At 44.5% G+C, this 19,193-nt stretch overlaps 1 protein-coding gene across 10 annotated transcripts in view; it reads left to right on the forward strand.

The window, feature by feature from the left end:
- TNIK (TRAF2 and NCK interacting kinase) overlaps positions 1 to 19,193 on the forward strand; it is a 375,612-nt gene that overhangs the window by 347,600 nt on the left and 8,819 nt on the right. For 8 of the 10 annotated variants that reach the window (XM_019801364.2, XM_019801368.2, XM_019801369.2 and 5 more), the window contains 7 exons: positions 1,088 to 1,217; positions 6,918 to 7,082; positions 8,529 to 8,640; positions 9,456 to 9,626; positions 11,279 to 11,422; positions 14,315 to 14,449; positions 18,041 to 18,141. In XM_019801364.2, the coding sequence (XP_019656923.2) occupies positions 1,088 to 1,217; positions 6,918 to 7,082; positions 8,529 to 8,640; positions 9,456 to 9,626; positions 11,279 to 11,422; positions 14,315 to 14,449; positions 18,041 to 18,141 (958 nt within the window). Of the gene's footprint in view, positions 1 to 1,087; positions 1,218 to 6,917; positions 7,083 to 8,528; positions 8,641 to 9,455; positions 9,627 to 11,278; positions 11,423 to 14,314; positions 14,450 to 17,360; positions 17,571 to 18,040; positions 18,142 to 19,193 lie in introns of those variants that run through there. The other 2 variants (XM_034662873.1, XM_034662856.1) reach the window with 2 other exon arrangements.

Genomic DNA, 19,193 nt, shown 5'->3' on the forward strand with positions numbered 1-19,193 from the left:
GGACTGTGTATTGAGTGCATGGTTAGAGGCGTGCAGAGGCTAATGTGGAAGTGGAGTGGACAGCCACCTATACCATCCCAGTGGGGCTAGGGTGGGGTTTGGGAGTGCCTGAACTGCAGTTTAAAGGAGGAGTTACCCAAAGGGAAGGAGAGAATGTAAAAGAACCATTCAGGAAGAGAAGATAGACTAAAGTTGCCCAAGGGTTTTGGTAGCATGGTGCATGTAGGAAACTACTAGAACTCACATGTTGTTCGAGTTAAAAATGGAAGGTAGGTTTTGTTGAAACCACAGGCTAGAGAAATAGGCAAGGACCAGATAAAGGAAGGCTTGTAAGCCACAGGTTTATCCTCTGGTTAATTGGGAGCTCCTGAAGGTCGAAAGCAGAAGAGTGCCATGGTCGGGAGCAGAGAAGGATGCAGTAGAAGGGTCAGTAATAGTAGACAGACAAGAAGCCAAATACCCAAAGTATCAAAGAGCAGTCATTGAACTTGAGAGCTAAGAATTGACTTAAAGAGCTTCCTTGAGATGCTAGAAGTCAAGTATAAGGAGCAACAGTTTGAAGAGTGAACCTTAGGATTTGAAGGAAGATACCATGCCTTTTAAAAAGAATTCTGGGAGCGCCTGGCTGGCTCAGTTGGAAGAACATGGGACTCCTGATCTCAGGGTTGTGAGTTCAAGCCCCACATTGGGTGTAGAGATTACTTAAATAAATAAATGAACTTCAAAAAAAATTAAAAATTAAAAAAATAAAAGAATTCTGTAGAGAGGTGATTTGGAACATACAGAAGTCTGTAGGAATTTTCCATAATCAAAAGCTATTATTGGTAACACCATGTGCAAAGTGCAGGTCAGGGTGCCTGCTGGTGGAAGGAGTAGGGAGGGCTTGGAAACCTGTGGATCCTGGAGGCCTCTGACATGGCCGGCGGCAGTCTGGTCCTTGGAGAGTCGGAAGCTTGCTTGCTAGGGCTGCTGCATGGAGAGCAGGTGAGGAGAGGGTGCTACAGAAGTGGGACACCCATTCAGGACACCAAGAAACAGGCATTCCCTAAACATAGATTGCTGTTAATATTGTCCCTTCCCATCTCAGACCAACAGGAGCCCCCGGGAGCACCGAGCAGTACAATGTGGGAATGGTCGGCACGCACGGGCTGGAGACCTCTCATGCGGACACTTTCAGCAGCAGTATTTCAAGAGAAGGAACCCTGATGATAAGAGAGGTAAGTTGGTATAAAAACTGTGCAGAGGAAGTGCATTTCTTGAGTGGTTTCGATATTAGAGCTTTCATGGAGAATGCTTACGGCATGTAGTTTAAGCCTTGTGAATGGGGGTGGGGGGGCAGGGGGAACCTGTGCTTCTCAATGGCTGAGTGATTTTAATGGTCCACCGCCTCCCTTTCCTGTATCCTTCTAAGCTTCTGCAGTGTGACTTAATTACATTAGTCCAAGTTCTTCAGTAGGAGCTATGCAAATCGGAATATAGAATTTGAACTTGAGGATATAAAACTGGCAAACCCAGATGTTTCCTACAGCAGGAAAACAGAAATGAATGGGCTCGCTCAGCAGCATCCGAGGCCTTGTTATGCGTCCTCCCCCCCCAATGGCTTTATCCTTGTGGATTTTATGGAGAAAATGCTTAGAAGTTCCAAGAAATGGTGATTTCATCTTAGCTAATTAAGTCCACATTAAAAAGGCTATTAAGCTATTTTGATGAAAGAACACAGAAAAATGCAGATCTCCTTGAAAATGTACCTTGGCAATTTGTATGATTTTGTTTTTTTTAAACTCGAAGCACATCATTTCATTTGAGGTCCCACAGGCAGGACTTCCTCACGGCGTCCATGCCAACCGGCAGGGCCTTGACAAATCAGAATCTGTCTTCTCTTCTTTCTCACTTCCTCGTCGTCATGCAAGCTTGACACCAAATCTTTGCCTGGAAGGAAAGTAATGGCTGGTAATATTGGGCAAACATGACTTGATGTCCCCTGGGCCCGTGTTATCATCTGTAAAATTTCATAAATAATAGTAGATGACTCTCATGGGGTGACTGGGGGGTCAGTGAGTTAATACCCAGAAGCATTCAGTAACTGCACACGCAGGCGACCCCGAACAGCACGAGGATGAACTGTGTAGATCCGCTCCCATGTGCATTTTTTTGGAAAATATGGTCTAATACTGTAACTGTGTTTTCTTGTCCTTATGATTTTCTTTCCTTTAGCTGACTTTATTATAAAAATACATGCATATATATATATTTAATACGTGTACAGAATATGCGTTAATCAACTGGGATGTTATTGATAAGGCCTCCGGTCAACAGTGGAAGTTAAGCTTTTGGGAAGTCAAAAGTTCTGTTCGGATTTTCAAGTGCCCCGGCTCCCATGTTGTTCAAGGGTCAACTCTATTTTATTTTATCTCGCTGTCACCACAGAACTGAGTTCTTCTTTTACTCGTTATCAGTCCCCACTCTTGCCTCTGAAACAATGTGTATCATCTGTCATTCTTCATCCAGGAGAGTTTGGGAAACCATAATAGCAGCCTTTGCTCCCCAAGAAAGAAAGGAGCTGTAGTTTTGAGATGAATAAGGCCTTTGAAATAATAATTGGCAGTAGGGCTGTCACTGGAAGAGTAGTTCACAAAGCAACTTGCTAGAATTTCATTATATGGCCTTGCCGAATCTTTGAAGTAGGCTTTTAAAGAGTCCTCTCATGTAAGCCTTAAATAAGAAATGGACTTGGCTGCAGTCGATGGCATAGCACTGGTGTGTAAATCTCCCGGTGTGGTGAGTGGATAATTCCAATGCAAGTATTAAAGGCTGCCGTCACTATAACTTGCTACTTGGAAAACTTGAGGGAAAATGTTCTGGAGTGAGTTACTCTCTGACTCCAAATAAAAGGACTCTGATTTCTAATGCAGTTTAAAATTTGCTTGAGTCTTTATGACAGAGTCAGTACCTTGAAGAAGATTATCAGAAGGCACATTTTCAGTTCAGTTGCCAGACATATCCAGACGGTTCCATGTTATTTAAAGCACTCCAGTATTTTATGACCACAGCCAATCACTTTGAAAATAGCACTCACCAGGGTCTTATATGAATTTGATCTATTGAGGGCCCAAAATCTTTCTGTCTCTCAGTTTCTGACGTTCCACTTTTCCCAAAGGCGGGCTTTTAAAATAACAAACCTTGAGTTGGAATCCATTAAAGGAGCAGGTATTAAAAAGTTGAATGCAAATTAAAGTATGTCCCTGACAAAACAGTAAGAAAAGAAAAGAAAAACTCATAACAGAACTTAGCTTATAGGGTGCTGTCATTCAGTTCCCCAAGATGGACATCAAGAAGTCACTCATGTCTGCATTCTCACTCAAGAAGACAAGATGGTTCCAGAGGGTGCTGGCTCTACTACCCACAGTCTTGCCAAGATGCACAAATTTATGCACACCCAGGCCCTGTGGTTGTCTCTCTCCCTATCCGATGGCCCTATAGGACCTTTCCCTACTCTAGTTCTAGAACCCACCGCACCAGCTGTCATCTCCCACTTCCATCCATTTGCCAGAAGAGCTCTTCTCCCTTCCCCACTGCCCCCGCTGCCCACTCGTCACCCAGCAGGTTCCCTGGGTCTGGCTCAGCCTTCCCTTTCTCCTTGAAGCCTCTCTTGGGACTCCATGGGCCTCTGTCCATAGCATCTTTCTTACTGACCAGCTGGTAATAGTAAATAATAGGAAAAAGAACCCACTTAAAACAGCTTAAGGTGGGGAGAAAAGGTGGGGTAGGTATCAGAGATAGGGGAATAAAAAATTCAGAGGCATTTCATACAAGGGATCCAAAGGCGAAGAGTAAGTTGGGACTCTGCAGTGCTGGAACCAGAAACTAAAAAGGAGCAGGAGTCCAGGCAGCTTCGTGTGCCTCTCTCTGGCTCTCCCTGCCTGTCTCTCCTTACCCTCATCTTTGCTTCCCTCGATGCCGGTCTCTCCTTTCCCTTGTTTCTCTTTCCTCCATTGCTCCTTTGTTCTGTCTGGTCTACAAACCCGCTTTCTCTCCCTCTGCATGCACAAGCTCTCACTTCTCCCCGCCCCCCAGTTGCAAGATAGGCGCCCAGTTCAGCTGTCCAGCAGAAACTGACCAGTGTCTCTCAGACCCAACATTAAATGCAAAAGGGAATTTGATCCTGTGTGGTTCACGTGTCCACTCCAGGTCTGATCATCTACGGCCGAGAGCAGAGCCACCTCGTATGGCCGCAGCCCAGAGCACCTGGGCTCTGCCACCAGACAGCCCCCCACTGCAGCACTTAGAACCCATGTACTTGGAGCAAGTCAACTGAATTCTTTGCAGGGCAGTTTTTCCATCTGTAAAATGAGGATAATGAAAGCCAACCCATGGTGTTATCTTACGGGCTGTGCAGAATACCATACCTAAAGCATTTGGCATGGTCCGGGATACGTATTGTTGGTCGGAACATCTTAGTGCCCACCCCCATGGAAATGGTGAGAGTGGAAAGACAATAGAAGTTGTTGGGCTCTGCAAGGAGGTCCTAGGGGGCAGGGCTCTTGTGCATTTATCTCTGCATTCCCAGCAGAGTGCCTGGCACACAGAAGGTATTTAATTGTAAGGAGCTGGCTGAATGGACAAAGGCTGATGACTCAGAGTGGGGAGACTCAGGGGTCACCACTGGATTCCTTCAGGCTTCTCACTGTCTCGGCCTTTTCCCCTATTAGTCTCTTCTGTCTTTCTTTGATAAGCAATGTGTCTGCATCCATTTTTGGCTTGAGGCAAAATGCTAGGGGTAGAATAGAGAGCCTGTAAAACTCTAAAGAGACACCATGTGTGATTTATGCTACTGGGAGATTAGGGGGAAATGTTAAAAAGCCTTTCAGTATTTGAACAGAAGTTACAAGGAAGGAAAAGCTGCCCGGTACACATAAAATTGGAGACATTATGTCTAAATGACATAAATGTCATTTAGAAGACAAAGCGTTTAGGGGCGCCTGGGTGGCACAGTGGTTAAGTGTCTGCCTTCAGCTCAGGACGTGATCCCGGCGTTATGGGATCGAGCCCCACGTCAGGCTCCTCCGATGGGAGCCTGCTTCTTCCCTCTCCCACTCCCCCTGCTTGTGTTCCCTCTCTCACTGGCTGTCTCTCTCTCTGTCAAATAAATAAAAAATCTTTAAAAAAAAAAAAAAAAAAGACAAAGCGTTCAGTTCTGAGAACAAGCACTTGTACCCGTTGTGGATGAGCACCGGGACAGAATGAATCCAGAAAAGACCCCTCTCCGGAGCAGTGTTGCCAAGAAACAGAGCATGCTTCCGCTTTCCAGTTATTTCTCAAGCTCCCTGGCAACACCCATTACATGCACCCCTTCAGGAACTTGGGGATCTGTGTCCTCTCCCCCTCAAAAAGTGCCTCCTTTCACTTTTAGCCAGAAGCAGGTACAGAGTGGTCATTGCAAGACCAGGCCAGGCTCTGGAAGGGGGACGTCAGGCCAGTGAGCCCATGCCAGCCAGCCCCAAAGAAAGCGGGGAGTGCTTCTGCCTGCCCTGATCCTGGCTCATTCCGCCATGTTCAGCAAAACGCGTCACACTCAGTAGGCACTCAGAAATGTTAGGTGAATGAGGGAATGAAAGCAAAGGTGAAGAAGGGACTTGTTACTTAGTCAGGTCTGCTCTAAGAAACCTCTGGGAGCTGGTCGCATAGCTGTTACGTCAGTTAGCACAGTACTAGCCAGGCCTACAGGGTGGGCACTGGCCTTCAGGAAGCAGAGTTGTCTTTTAATCCTGCATTTCTCCCTGGCATTTTTGGGAGGCGGCTTTGCTTCCAGAGCAGTGGTTTCCAAACTTGTTAGGTCGTACAACCCTATCAGTAAAAATTTTAAAGCATGCCACATAATTACAATGTATTTTTTTTAAGAGAGAGAGAGAGAAAGAGCATGGACCTAGGAGTTGGGAGAAGTGGGGAGAGGGGCAGAGGGAGAGGGAGAGAGAGAGAATCTTAAGCACCATGTGAGGCTCGATCTCACAACCCTGAGACCATGACCTGAGCCAAAATCAAGAGTCAGACGCCACACTGACTGAGCCACCCCAGTGCCCCATAATTACAGTGTATTTATTTGCAAATCATGTGTGTGTCCTACTGCACATATTTTATGTATATTATAAAATACCTTGAAAGGACATTAAAAAGGGATGCCATAAACAATATTTCAAATGCTTTGCTAGTCATGATGACTTCCATTTTTTTACTACACAGCACCATAATTGCTTATGAGAGATTCAATATTAATAGCGGACATAAACCCATGGTTTCAAATAATCTGTATATTATTTCAGTACATTTTTTTGTAACTCCTGTCAGATCTGATTCATTAATCATTGTTTTAAGTTCACAACTGACAAAGCCCTGTGAGTCTGGTTGACATCTCTGCATTTTCTTGGGGTACGTGGTACATGGATTATTAGCATTATCTCATCCCATCCTCTTCATTTCAGCAATATTTTCGGTCTTGTATGTGTCTTGTGGGTTTGTGTTTGCAACCTGGTAATATAATCTGCAAATGCAGTTAACTGGTGTGCTCACAGGCACACACACGGATATGGCAGAAGGGGACCGAGCCAATGCACACCTCGGGTACTCAGCCCCTCCACCTGCGTGCGGCATTCCTGTCTTCCCCCAGGGAACCCCCACATCCTGTGTGGCCCTGAAGGCCCCTCATGCAGAAGCAAAAGGCTCCATTGTCAGTCCATATACTAAATAGTAGCAAAGTTTAACTTCTTCATTTTCTTAGTAAAACAGAAATGTGAATGTTATCTTCCCACACACCCCAGTGAGTCCATTTGGAGACCATTGTGCTTGTGCTGTGTGTGGGGTGACATCACTCCATGGCCTTTGTCCTCCCTATCTAATGCTCCCCATGTGTTGTGCTCCCTCAGACATCTGGAGAAAAGAAGCGATCTGGCCACAGTGACAGCAATGGCTTCGCTGGCCACATCAATCTCCCAGACCTGGTACAGCAGAGCCATTCCCCAGCCGGCACACCAACCGAGGGCCTGGGGCGCGTCTCCACCCATTCCCAGGAGATGGAATCCGGGACTGAAGTAGGTGCTGGGCAACAGCCTCGACAGCTCTGTTCTCACATGGTGGGGGGGGGTGAGGTGGGGAGCCGGCTCCAGGAATGGGGCTTTGCTAAGCTCCGTGAAATGTGTTGGTTGGTTTCTACTATATAACTACTTACGCAAATACTTAAATGGCAGAAAGTCATAGAAGCACAGCAGTAAGTGTTCTCAGATACCGCCTGGCCCCAAAGCTGTTTTTACAGATGAAAATATTGAGGCTCAGAGAGGTAAAGTGACGTGCCTGAGGCACACGGCTGGTTTGTGACAGATCTCTGTAGAACTACGATTTCCTATCTCACCGGCCAGTGCTAGAAACTTCCGCCTATAGAGATCCCAAGGCCAAGTGGAGGTGCATGTTTACATCAATTTAGTCAAACTAAGTCGGACCTAAAATGAGGTTGAAATTATTTGTTCAATGAAAGATAAAAATCAATAAATACGTTCTCCAAGCATTCCTCTTCCTAAACTCCAAATTGTATGGGAAAGGGAGAACCGAGACACTATCTTTCCCTTATAGAAACAGTCCCCGGAAATAGGCTGCATAAATCCCGTGTGCCAGGCAGTGCTCCTAGGTGTGACTATCCTGGCGTGACCGGTCGGTGAGTTCGTGGTGCTTGGTCCATGACTAGTCCTGTGAGTCACTCATAGGCCCTGAGGCCGATGGAAGCATCTGCCCTGGTGTGTTGTCCGCACACTTTTTAGGTTTCCCCCTTTTTGGATTCTACAGTTAGGGAGCACATGAGCTTTGTGTCCCCCAAGGGAAAGAACAGAGGGGCGCATTGGACGGTGCAGCATTTCCTCTGGTGGCCTCACGCCGTGTGGGCAGGTTTTCTCTGCCTGAACACCTCTCGCGGCACCAAAAAGAACCCTGTGGGGTTGGACTCTGGGTCAAGTACTGCTGCTGCTCCGGCTCTGAGTGGGACCCTCAGTACCTGCCTGCCCTCCTCACGGACTCCTTCTGAAGATCAAACGAGAGAACGTATGCGAAAGCTCCGAGTGGAGCTTGACCATATGTTCGGGATGGAACGCTGCTGTGTGGACATGCTTCCTTAGTTTATTGCCCAATTGTGTCAGCTTTCCTTCAGACTGTGTGGTCAATATGAGGTGGTTTTTACTTCAAGGGAGAGAGGAGCTCTGTCACCACAGTCATCTTCCCATACGGTCCAAAATGTCATTTGCTCACTGCAGCTCTTACAGTCTGACCATTCATAGGGCCCTAGCAAAGGCACGATGGTGAGTAACTGCCCGAGACCAGGTGAAGCTGGAGAGAGAGGCATATATATACTTGGACTCGGGGCTGAGAGTGAGAACAGCTAAACAGATTGAAGCATGTTATCATTTGAAAGCCCAAGCAAGATATTCCTGGCATTGTTCACTCCTGTAGTATTTATTTACCTGCTTTTCTTCATCCTCTTGCATGTCGAGTAGTATGGCATGGGGAGCAGCACGAAGGCCTCCTTCACCCCGTTTGTGGACCCCAGAGTATACCAGACATCTCCCACGGACGAAGACGAAGAAGATGAAGAGTCCTCAGCTGCGGGTAAGCGAGGAGCGAGGAGGCCTGCAGCTTGGTTGTCCTTTCTGATAGGGCCTGACAAAGAGATGAACTAGTGGTCCAGTAGTTAAGCCATTTTCTGCTTAGGCCCTGCCTTAAAGGGAAATTGTGTTTTGTTTTGTTTTGTTTTGATTTGATTATTATTATTATTTTTGTAGGATTTCTAAAACAACTTCTTTCTCTCCATTTTTTTTTCATCTCTTCTATTTTGCTTCTGGTAGGAACCCAGAGGTATCCAGGGGCCCTGGGAAAAGCTGTTCCTCAGAGACCTCCAAACTTACCACATACTTCTCAAAAGCAATTTCTGGGTATAATGCTATGCACGCAGTAGACCCTTAATAAGTGCGTGTCGAGTTGTGTTGGGTTCTAGGTATGCGCTTCCTACTGCCCGGGCCTGGCTGATTTAGAGGAGAGTCATGCTTTCTGGACTTACGCGACTCACTAATCATCAGGGGAAGCTTAGGCCAAGTTGTCAGTTGATCATACGGAATTGTAAAAAGTAAATCTTCCAGTGTATGAGGAGACAATGTGTTCAGTTTTGTGAGATGAATATTCTCTTAACTACCCAAGTTGTACCCATAAGTCTGTTTTACTAATGGATAAAATACTGCTTCTGTGAATTACTTATACTGTATTCTACTAAAAAAAATTGTGTGAAATGTGCATAGTTGCAGTTTCTCTGCCTTTTCTATAACGCGCACTAAACACGGAGAAATCATAATTTTTTGAAGTGCCTTCTCCGTAACTCCATTGGTTATTTTTTAAGATGCCACTGACTTCTCTGATTCTTTTTCTCAAAGCTCTGTTTACTAGCGAACTTCTTAGGCAAGAACAGGCCAAACTGAATGAAGCAAGAAAGATTTCAGTGGTAAACGTAAACCCAACCAACATTCGACCTCATAGTGACACACCAGAAATCAGAAAATATAAGAAACGATTCAACTCAGAAATACTTTGTGCAGCTCTCTGGGGTAAGTGCTGCTTTTTACCACTCGGTCATAAATTGACCCTCAAACCTTAAAAGCCCGTGGAGTTCACCATCCGGAGAGCGGTGGTTGAATCATGGGTGTCTGAGTCCTGACTCAGGACTGTCTTGGCCTCGGGAGAGATCAAGGGCAGTTTTACATGTAGCAAGAAGTGATAACCTAACACCCAAGATAACAAGATCAGATTCAGAATGACTGCGTCACATAACAGTGACGAGCTAAAGTCAACAAGAGAACAAGCTACCGCTTACCACACACCCACTCCGTGCCCAGCACTCTGCCTCTGTGATCTGTGCGATATCCTGCAAGGGGAGGAAGGGCATTACCCCCATTTCACAGCTGGGAAGCCAGCCTAGCATCTTTGAGCGAATTATTAAAGGTTAGTAGTAGCAAGATAAAACTTGGAAAGGACGACAGATGATGACTTTCCTTCTTAGTGTAGACATCAACCTGCAGTCCCCATGAAATGATACACAGGTTGTAGCTGACCTCAAACTCCCTTTAGGGGGCGTGACAGTCTACCAAAGTCCTGGTCTGTGTTCCTGCAAACGTCACATACCGATTAAGGAAGGATGTGGCCCATCTGTATCCACCTAAAATACTAGGCCTTGTTTGGGGCACCACAATTTTATAAAGGCAAAAGCATTTGAGATGTTTGGAGAAGTGGTTGAAGGCTGGAGACTATTTCATGGGAGGTACGATGGAAGGAATAAGGCTCTGTCCTCTGGAGAAGAGACAGGAGACACGATGGCCATGTTTAATATGGAATGATTTATGGACAAAAGAATAGACATTTATGTTACTCGAAAAATAGATGTACAAAAGCAGAAGTTAGAGAATTACCTGTTCATGAATATAGTCCACTACACGGTGGACCCTCAGCGTGTTTGTGTGTGTGTGTGTGTGTGTGTGTGTTGCAGGGCTGGTGAGAGTTAATTTGCATGAATTTTTAGGATGGCAACTATCCAGACAAGAGCACTTACCTGCTAGAGCTTTTGTAATAGGGATTAGTGTACAGGAGATGGGCTGGGCTAGATTTAGATATTTGAGTGGTCCCTTACAGCCCTGCAACTCTCAGGCTATTAACACCTCCGCTTGCATTGGCTTGTCATTTCCCTGACAGCCAGCAGAACCTTGAGGATATTAGACATATGTAAGCTTTGGTGTGAAAAGGAGGAAGGGCTTTTCTTCCAGTGGGGTATGGAAATGGGGCACTCTGCTGTGTGTTGAAGGTGGGTAGGCTAGAAATCCCTGCATGAACAAGGGTGGGGATGAATCTTGGGCAAGTCTCGAGGTGGGATTTCTAGAGAGAGCCAGGAGAGAAAGAAAGGCTAATTGTGCTGGCGTCACAGCTGTGCCCAAGGCTTCTCGTGAGAAGGACTCTATACAAGGTAGTACACGGCCAGATGTAATGAATGCTGCTACCACTTTATAAAAGAAAACTAATTGTGTTACCAGAGGGACAGTGATTTAATTACTGTGGCAGAGCCCCCACGTCCTCCCTCCCTACTGCAGTACCTACTTGCCCATTAGTTTATATTAACAAAGCACACTTTTCTTAGGCTTCACAGGGACCCCAGGTGCAGAAAGGTTGAAGCATATAAAAGTCAGTCTTGGGGTGCTCCTTAAATTTGCAGGTGTAAATCTCCTGGTGGGAACCGAAAATGGCCTGATGCTTTTGGACCGAAGTGGGCAAGGCAAAGTCTATAATCTGATCAACCGGAGGCGATTTCAGCAGATGGACGTGCTGGAGGGACTGAATGTCCTGGTGACGATATCAGGTATGTTACCGGTGTGTAACTGGGATGACCGAGACCTCCAGGTCCGCACAGGTAGGAAAGGCCATCACCTCAGTTCTAAAAGAAGTGGCAAGCTCCATCCTCCCTGGCTAACAGTGACAAAGTGATTTATAGCAGTATGGCCAGAGTGAGATCACCCATCTTGTAACTCTGGGAGACACTGCCCTCCAAAGGGAAACCTCTCACCTCTGCATGATCTCTGAATCAGGCAGACGTACCCCAAAGGCTGTATGTTTATAGGCCTTTAACCTCTGCCATGACTCAGCAAGGATCTTTTGAAGTCCGAGCTCCAGTCATTGCCACCTACTCTCGGGTGGAGAACATAAAAATATAGGCTTCTCAGAGTGGAAAATTTTGTAAGCAGAAACTTCTCTGGTTGCTCTCTCTCAAGAATTATTCTAGCTTATATTGCGTTGATGTCTCCGCAAGTGCAGCTGGCCTGCTGGGTGACTGAGTCTGCAAAGAGATCGGGATGTGGGAATCATTACGGCTACACTGTGCAGCTTTCTGGTTCCCAAAAAAAGAACTTTAAAAAAAAAACATGGACACAGAAGTGAAGGCCTTGTTACTGACCAGTTAGCAATGTAACCTAAAAGAGTCTCTGTTTATTGAAAGTTCTTTGCTTTCTGAGGACATTTGAAGGATAGCCCTTTAAGTATCCCCAGCCTTCCCATCCCATCCAGTGTGAAAGCACCATACCTTTGCACACTAGAACCACTTGAATGGATGGGAAGAACCCAGGATGCACCCCAGACCTGTGGGTCAGAATCCCTGGGAGGAGGGCCCAGGAATCAATAGCTCTCATAGTTCCGGAGGTGTTTCCAGCATGCAGCCAAGTTCGAGAACCCCGGCTCTATGCTCAGCCATCGTTTCACAAAGAGAAAACACAGGGCCACTGGGTTCAACCTTGAATAAACTTCAGGTCTTGAGCTGTATTTCTGTTTTGAAAAACTGCCTTCCCTTGCGGCTACCATTCCCACTTTCTTCTGCCTTTCCACAAATGCTCAGAGTTTCATCTTTTTTTAATCTCCCCAAAAAGAGTTAGCCGAGTAAATTCTTCTTGTATTATCCTTCGAGCTTAATTCTGTATAGTCTTTTTTTCTCTTCCTAATTGCTTGCTTGATTGCTGGACCTACCAAATCCCATTCAAAACGTACAGCCACCACTCCCCTCCCGAAAGTGGAAATGATGCCAGAAAATTCATTATGTTGTGAGTGACACGTTCCCATTCTTAAAAAAAAGTAACCACCTCCTCTTATCATGAAGTATAGATGGGGAAAGAAGAGAATGAAAATAGGAGCAAATGATTCTTGACCTGCCCTCAGATCTGTGTTGGCACAGAAAGGAGGAAGCACTGTCCTTTCTGCCCATTCTAGCTGTTGCGATCAATTCTGGGCCTTTGGCTACAAAAAGGAATCATAGCCGTGCAATGACTCCCTTAATTTATGAATGCACTGTCCCGTCAAATCCAGGGTGCAGTGCTTTAATAAATTTTCTTCCTATGTATCACATCTATAAAATAAAATACTTCTTTTGATGCCTAAGAGAAATCAAGGGAAAATAAGTACCCAGGAAGTATAACCCACAGGCCTAAATGTCTCATCACTTAGGAACAGCCACCTCCCCACCCCACCGCCCGAAAAAAGAAGAGCCACCCAAGAACATTTTCGTATCTGGTACTCAGATAATCTCACAGAGTATATTAAATTTTACTCCTGTGTCCTCCTCAACATTTTTAAGATGTTTTCTTATCATTGAATTCCTATTCCAGAAGCACTTTACCAAAGGGAACTTTGTTTCTTCCCAAGTACACATCTTCAGTTTTTCCCAAGTAAACATCTTTTCTCTATTATTTTTGTTTGGTATTTCTTTCAGCGATCTAGAATCATAAATGTGTCCAGGGTTCTCTGTTGAGCCCAGGTTGCCTTCATTAAAATTGTTTCTCTTGTGTCCTTATAATTGTTGTTGTTGTTGTTAGTCAGGTAAAGTAAAAATACTCCAGCTGTCATCTTCAGAGCAATAGAGGAGGTGAATAAGAGGCTCGCATTAACATACGCTGTGAGGTTAGAGGGTGAGGGAAATACAGTCATACATAAGCATCTTAAAGTGTCCAGTTATCAGACTCTGAGAAGCGAACTGAGGGCCTCAGAGGGGAGGGGCGTGGGGGAATGGGATAGGCTGGTGATGGGTCGTAGGGAGGGCACGTATTGCATGGTGCACTGGGTGTTATACGCAACTAATGAATCATCGAGCTTTACATCAGAAACCAGGGATGTACCGTATGGTGACTAACATAATATAATAAAAAAAAATTATTATAAAAAAAAAAGAATATAGATGCTCCCAGAAGCCCTTCAAATAGCGCTGCTGCGGGTTTACTCCCTGGACCAGAGTGAAGCCGGGTTCCCCGGGAGTGTGGGAGCTTTTCAACCAGGGGAGATGAAATCTGTAACGAGGACTCTCAGTGTTCATAGTAAATTCAAGGCTTCTCGTTGTGATGAAGCCCCAGCATGACATAAAAAAAAAAAAATGTCCAGTTATCAACACTCCTTCATGTAATTCGATCTAGAATGTTCTGGAACTCTGGCCAGCGACTCCATTACAGAATTAGGTCTTGACACTGCCCTTTGCACTGAGAAGAGAGGGTAAGAGCAAAGACAAATTATAAAATGGTGATTTGTCCAAAACACTTGGAGCTGTTGGTGTAGACACTCTGATATTGCTGGGGACACTGGTTATTGTGCCTTCACACGCCTCCACAATTGTAAATAAAATAAAATAAAAATAAATGAATAAAATAGGACAGAGATGGGGAAGGACTGAGAGAAAAAGCTGTCACAGGGGCTTGAAATTAGAGCTCTGTTACTTCAACAGGAAAGAAGAACAAACTACGAGTTTACTATCTTTCATGGTTAAGAAACAGAATACTGCACAATGACCCAGAAGTAGAAAAGAAACAAGGCTGGATCACGGTTGGGGACTTGGAAGGCTGCATACATTACAAAGTTGGTGAGTGTCAAGACATGGAATTGTTTACTCAATCCTAATTATTCAGTTTAAGTTTCATTCTGTTTTTTTCTGTTAGGTATTGATGATGTATTTGTTACCAATGTGAGATGTTGTTAGAACTTTAGGTATACTTGCATTGTTTCCAGAAAGTCAGATTGATGAAGTTCTAAGAGTGCATTCGGACTAAAGACCTATACTCCAGTTTAAACATTTATATCCACTCCCTCCCAAATACCCATTAAAATAACAGTGAAGGAATAAAAAGGGACCAGAAGAAGAGAAACCAGCAAACAGGAGATGTCAACAGAATTGAACCAGAATAGTTGGATGACGAGTAACTAACTAGATGACCAGAAAATGCTGAATTCTATGTCTGCAGTGAGGAAAGTCATCAAAACCAATCCAACCACTTAACAGAACCCAGAAAGGCCCAGGGTCTGAAGCCCCGAGGTGTATCTGAGATGGAGGTATACGGCAGAACTGAAAACAGAAGGATTATTGGAAGGTGATGAGCCCCAGCTTCTCTCCCACTGCAACAGAGGATGAAAAGTTGGCACAGCTGATCTGAATTGTGGGAATGTGGAGTTGCCAGGACACATACATGCACACACCCCTTCATCCCTGTTTAGCTCCCAGAATGTTGGCAGCCATACTTATATTCCCAAGCAAGAGATTGAAAGATTGGTCTTTGGAGAAACTAAATAACCAGGAAGAAAAGCTGTCCAGGTACTAATATTTGAATTGACATGGAAAGCTTGCTATCTAACCATCTCAATCTGAAGCCCCGCAGTGGGTCAGCCCCCGGCACCGGATATGGGGACATCCACTAATAGGAAGGAAACTTACCCAGAAAGAAAGAACTTTAGAGCAAACGAAGATAATGAGGAGTAGAAGAAAATTAAAAAGAAACTGTAATAATTTCAGAGAGATTAGAAAAACTATTTCTGGAAGAGAAGAATAGGGACCACAATGAAGAACAGTTAGAAAAGGGAGGTCATGCAGAGAGCAAGAAAAAAAATCTTGGCAATTTGAATATATTGGCAGGGATAAAAAGTGCAGTAGTTGTATCAGAAGAGAAAGATGAAGCTCTCCTAGAAAGTAGGACAAGAAGAAAAGGCAAGAGAAAAGGAGACAAAAAGATAAGAAAGTAAAAGGATCAGTCCAAGTGCTTCAAAATCTAAGTAACGTGAGTTTAGGAAAAAGAGAAAATAAGAATCGGAAAGGGAGGAAAGTGTCAAAGAAATAATATAAAAATTTCTAGAACTAAGGACTTGAAATCCCAAATTAAAAGGATTCACTGTGAAAACCCAGTATAGTGAATGGAAAAAAAAAGACTCACAGGAATATATATTAACATGTCATTTTAGTACCCAGGAAACAAGGAGGTCCTGAAAGCTTCCAGATTATAATTAAATGAATAAACAAATAGTTTATATATTAGGTGGCTTGAGATTCAGCAGCAATACTAGAAGCTTAGAAGATGATGGAACAAAGCCTTCAACTAGTATTTTATAACCCAGAGAAACAGAACTAATAGGATACACACACACACACACACACATATGTGTGTGTGTGTGTGTGTGTGTATATAAAGATGTATATATATACATAAGTGTGTGTGTAAATATACTCTCTCTATATAAAGAGGTTTATTCTAGAAGTTGCCTCACACCATTATGGAGGCTAAGAAGTCCCCAGATCTGTAGTTGGCAAGCTGGAGACCCAGAAGAGCCAGTCTCTCAGACCCAATCTGAAGTCTGGAAAAGACCAGTTTCCCAGCTCAACAGACAGGCAGGCAGGCGGTGCCCTCTTACTCAATCTAGTTATTCTGTTCAGGTCTGTAATCAACTGGATGAGGTCCATCCATCCTGAGAGGACAGTCTGCTTTCCTCAGTGTACCCCCTCCAATGTTAATGTGGTCCAGAAAAACCGTCACAGACACACCCAGGACGATGTTTGACCAAATATCTGGGCACTTCGAGGCCCAATCAGGTGGACACATAAAATTAACCGTCACACCATCAAACCACTGGTCAGCTTTGAATGCAGTATGTAGACACGTTCAGACGTGCAGGGTCTCACATGTATGTTCCATACACTGTTTCTCAGGAAACTACTGACCAATATATTCCACCAAAATAAAGGCATACACCTAGGAATCCAGGTAAAAAGTGAAGAAAATACCCAGAATGATGGTGAAGGAAATGTGGGTGACAACCGTGCCACAGGCCTAGAGAGAAATCAGTCCATGTAGAGTACAACAAGGGAGTGTCCTCAAAGGGGTGCCTTCGGGGAAAATAAAATGTCACCAATAGGTTATCTGCCACATTTGACCACACTGAAGACATTGACAGTCCTGGCAGAAAGTCTACATGTGCTTAGAGATAGATGCATGGAGAAGAAGGAAATGGGGGGAAAGACGGAAAACAAGAAAGAAAATGCAGTTGTGGCATGCTATATGCCTCAGCTGTGAACAATAATGACTTCAGCATGGGATCTTGATTTAACCAAAAATTTGAACTATAACTGTATTAGTTGTGTGGGGGGAGGAAGAAGTGTGTGTGTGTGTGTGTGTGTGTGTGTGTGTGAGAGAGAGAGAGAGAGAGAGAAAGAGAGAGAGAGAACTAGAGAGAGGAGACGGTTATAAGAGACTGAATCCTTCCCATACTCTCAAGTCAACAGATAATATCTCCAACTGAAAAAAATCAAGAAATAACATTATTAGCATATTGTTTAGAAATATGGAAATAAATAGCCAAGGCAGTAGTTGAAAGTATATTAAAGACAGAATATGTAAACAGCAGGGGCACACTAAAGAAAAAGAGCTCAGGGAGCAAGAATTTGGTTCGTTGCCGAGGGCTGTCCGGTTTCTTTAGGACACGAGTATTCAGTTCATTCGAATATTCTGCAGAGGAAATGCCTGCCGCGTGGACTGTCTTAGCCTGTTGCGGTTGCCGTAGCGGAATTCTGTGAACAACAGGAATCTACTTCTCATGGCTCTGGAGGCCGGGATGACCAAGATCAAGGTGCTGGCAGACTCAGTGTCTGCTGAGGGCCTGCTTCCTGGTTCTTTTTGCTACAACCTCATGCAGTGTATGGAGAGAGATGTCTCTAGGCCCTTTTTATAAAGGTACTAATCCCTTACAAATCCCTAATCAGTGGAATTCAACTTTGGGTCATAAGCAAATGCCCCCTTTACATCTCTACCCGTCTGCTAGTTTTTCTACCATTTGGCCGTACCAGCTTTCAGTTTCTAGCATGTGGGTGACTGTCAAACCAGGCAGGGGAACATGAAGGTGATTATGCTGGTTCTTATCACAATGAGTAAGTCACATCTAGACCTAGTGATTAAAGAGAGTCGTAAGCCTTCCGGTGAAGAAAAGAGCCTTCAGTATAAAGCAAAAGTCCCCAAGTATCCTGCAGACAGAGTGCTTTCAAGAAAGTTCGATCTGTATCCATGAGCAAATCTCACACCAAGAACATGACCCTCAGTTATAAGGTGTATTTACATATCGTGGCTTACACATTCTATTAATGCAAAAACCTGAATAAGTTGGTGTACTTTTTTAATTTCTAATTTGTCTATTACAGTTAAATACGAAAGGATTAAATTCCTAGTGATTGCCTTAAAGAATGCTGTGGAAATATATGCTTGGGCTCCTAAGCCGTATCATAAGTTCATGGCATTTAAGGTAAGCGGGCACGCGATTACCTAAAAAAAGGGATTTTTTAAAATTTTAGGTTCACACCAGTTAACAAAGTTGTCTGTCTGGCATGTCGACTAGGACCAGTTTTTCTATATATAATAAACCCCTTTTAAAAGTATAGGAATTCTAAGGCTTTTATTCCAAAAGCAAGACTAAGCACTAATAAATGCTATAAAATTTACTGGGGGTGGGGGTTGAGTGAATGTGGAAAACGGGGTGTGCCCTCCTCCATATCAGGTCTACAAATCCTCGTCTCCTAGGGGCATTTAGTATGGGATGGCTGCTGGGCAAAGCATTAATTGTGATATTAGGCAATGAGAGTCATTATAAAGGCACCTAACTAGGGTAATCTCTGATATGTCATCTCAAAAAGGCAGACCAACGGCAGCACCAAATCTCAAGGATGAAGCGTGTCTCCAAATCTTGTCATCTTTATAAGCCTTTTGGGGTAAAGTTCCTACAGCTCACATAATGCACATGAATCCCCAATGTTACTGGCCTTCTCCGAAGTAAATACTGAGTGTAGTTCTATAAGGAAATGACATTGTGCTTTTTCATTTTTGACTGTATCTGCGTCTGTACTGACCGTGGTTGGATTGGTCAGTCGCGACACTCAGCAGGAGTGGGATAAGGATATGCTGGTGCAGTGGACCCCAGCTCATGAGAGGTGACCCCCAGATGCCAGAAGAACAAGTATGTGCAGGCACTGGATGTTTACAGAGCTGCAGACTCTATCCAGAGCCCATGAGAGTTTATTTTCTGTTCCCTGTCTCTCTCCGCTGGTGTCTCTCGTTTTCTTCACAGCACATTGGCCCTCACTTTTTCTCCCCACCCTTGGGACTTCATCTTCCTCTGACCCTTGGTGTATTCTTTCTTGCCACTTATGCCCTGTGAGGGCAGAAGCTGCCTTGGGAACACTGTGAGGCGCTCTTGGAGGCTGTCTTGTTCCCTTAGTGCAAAGGGCTCATTTGTGATGTGCTCGGGAAGACAGATACATCAGTGGAGATGGGCTTCCTCCATAACCCCACTTTCATGGA

Source organism: Ailuropoda melanoleuca, chromosome 1 (genome assembly GCF_002007445.2).
Source record: "Ailuropoda melanoleuca isolate Jingjing chromosome 1, ASM200744v2, whole genome shotgun sequence".
Classification (NCBI taxonomy): Eukaryota; Metazoa; Chordata; class Mammalia; order Carnivora; family Ursidae; genus Ailuropoda; species Ailuropoda melanoleuca.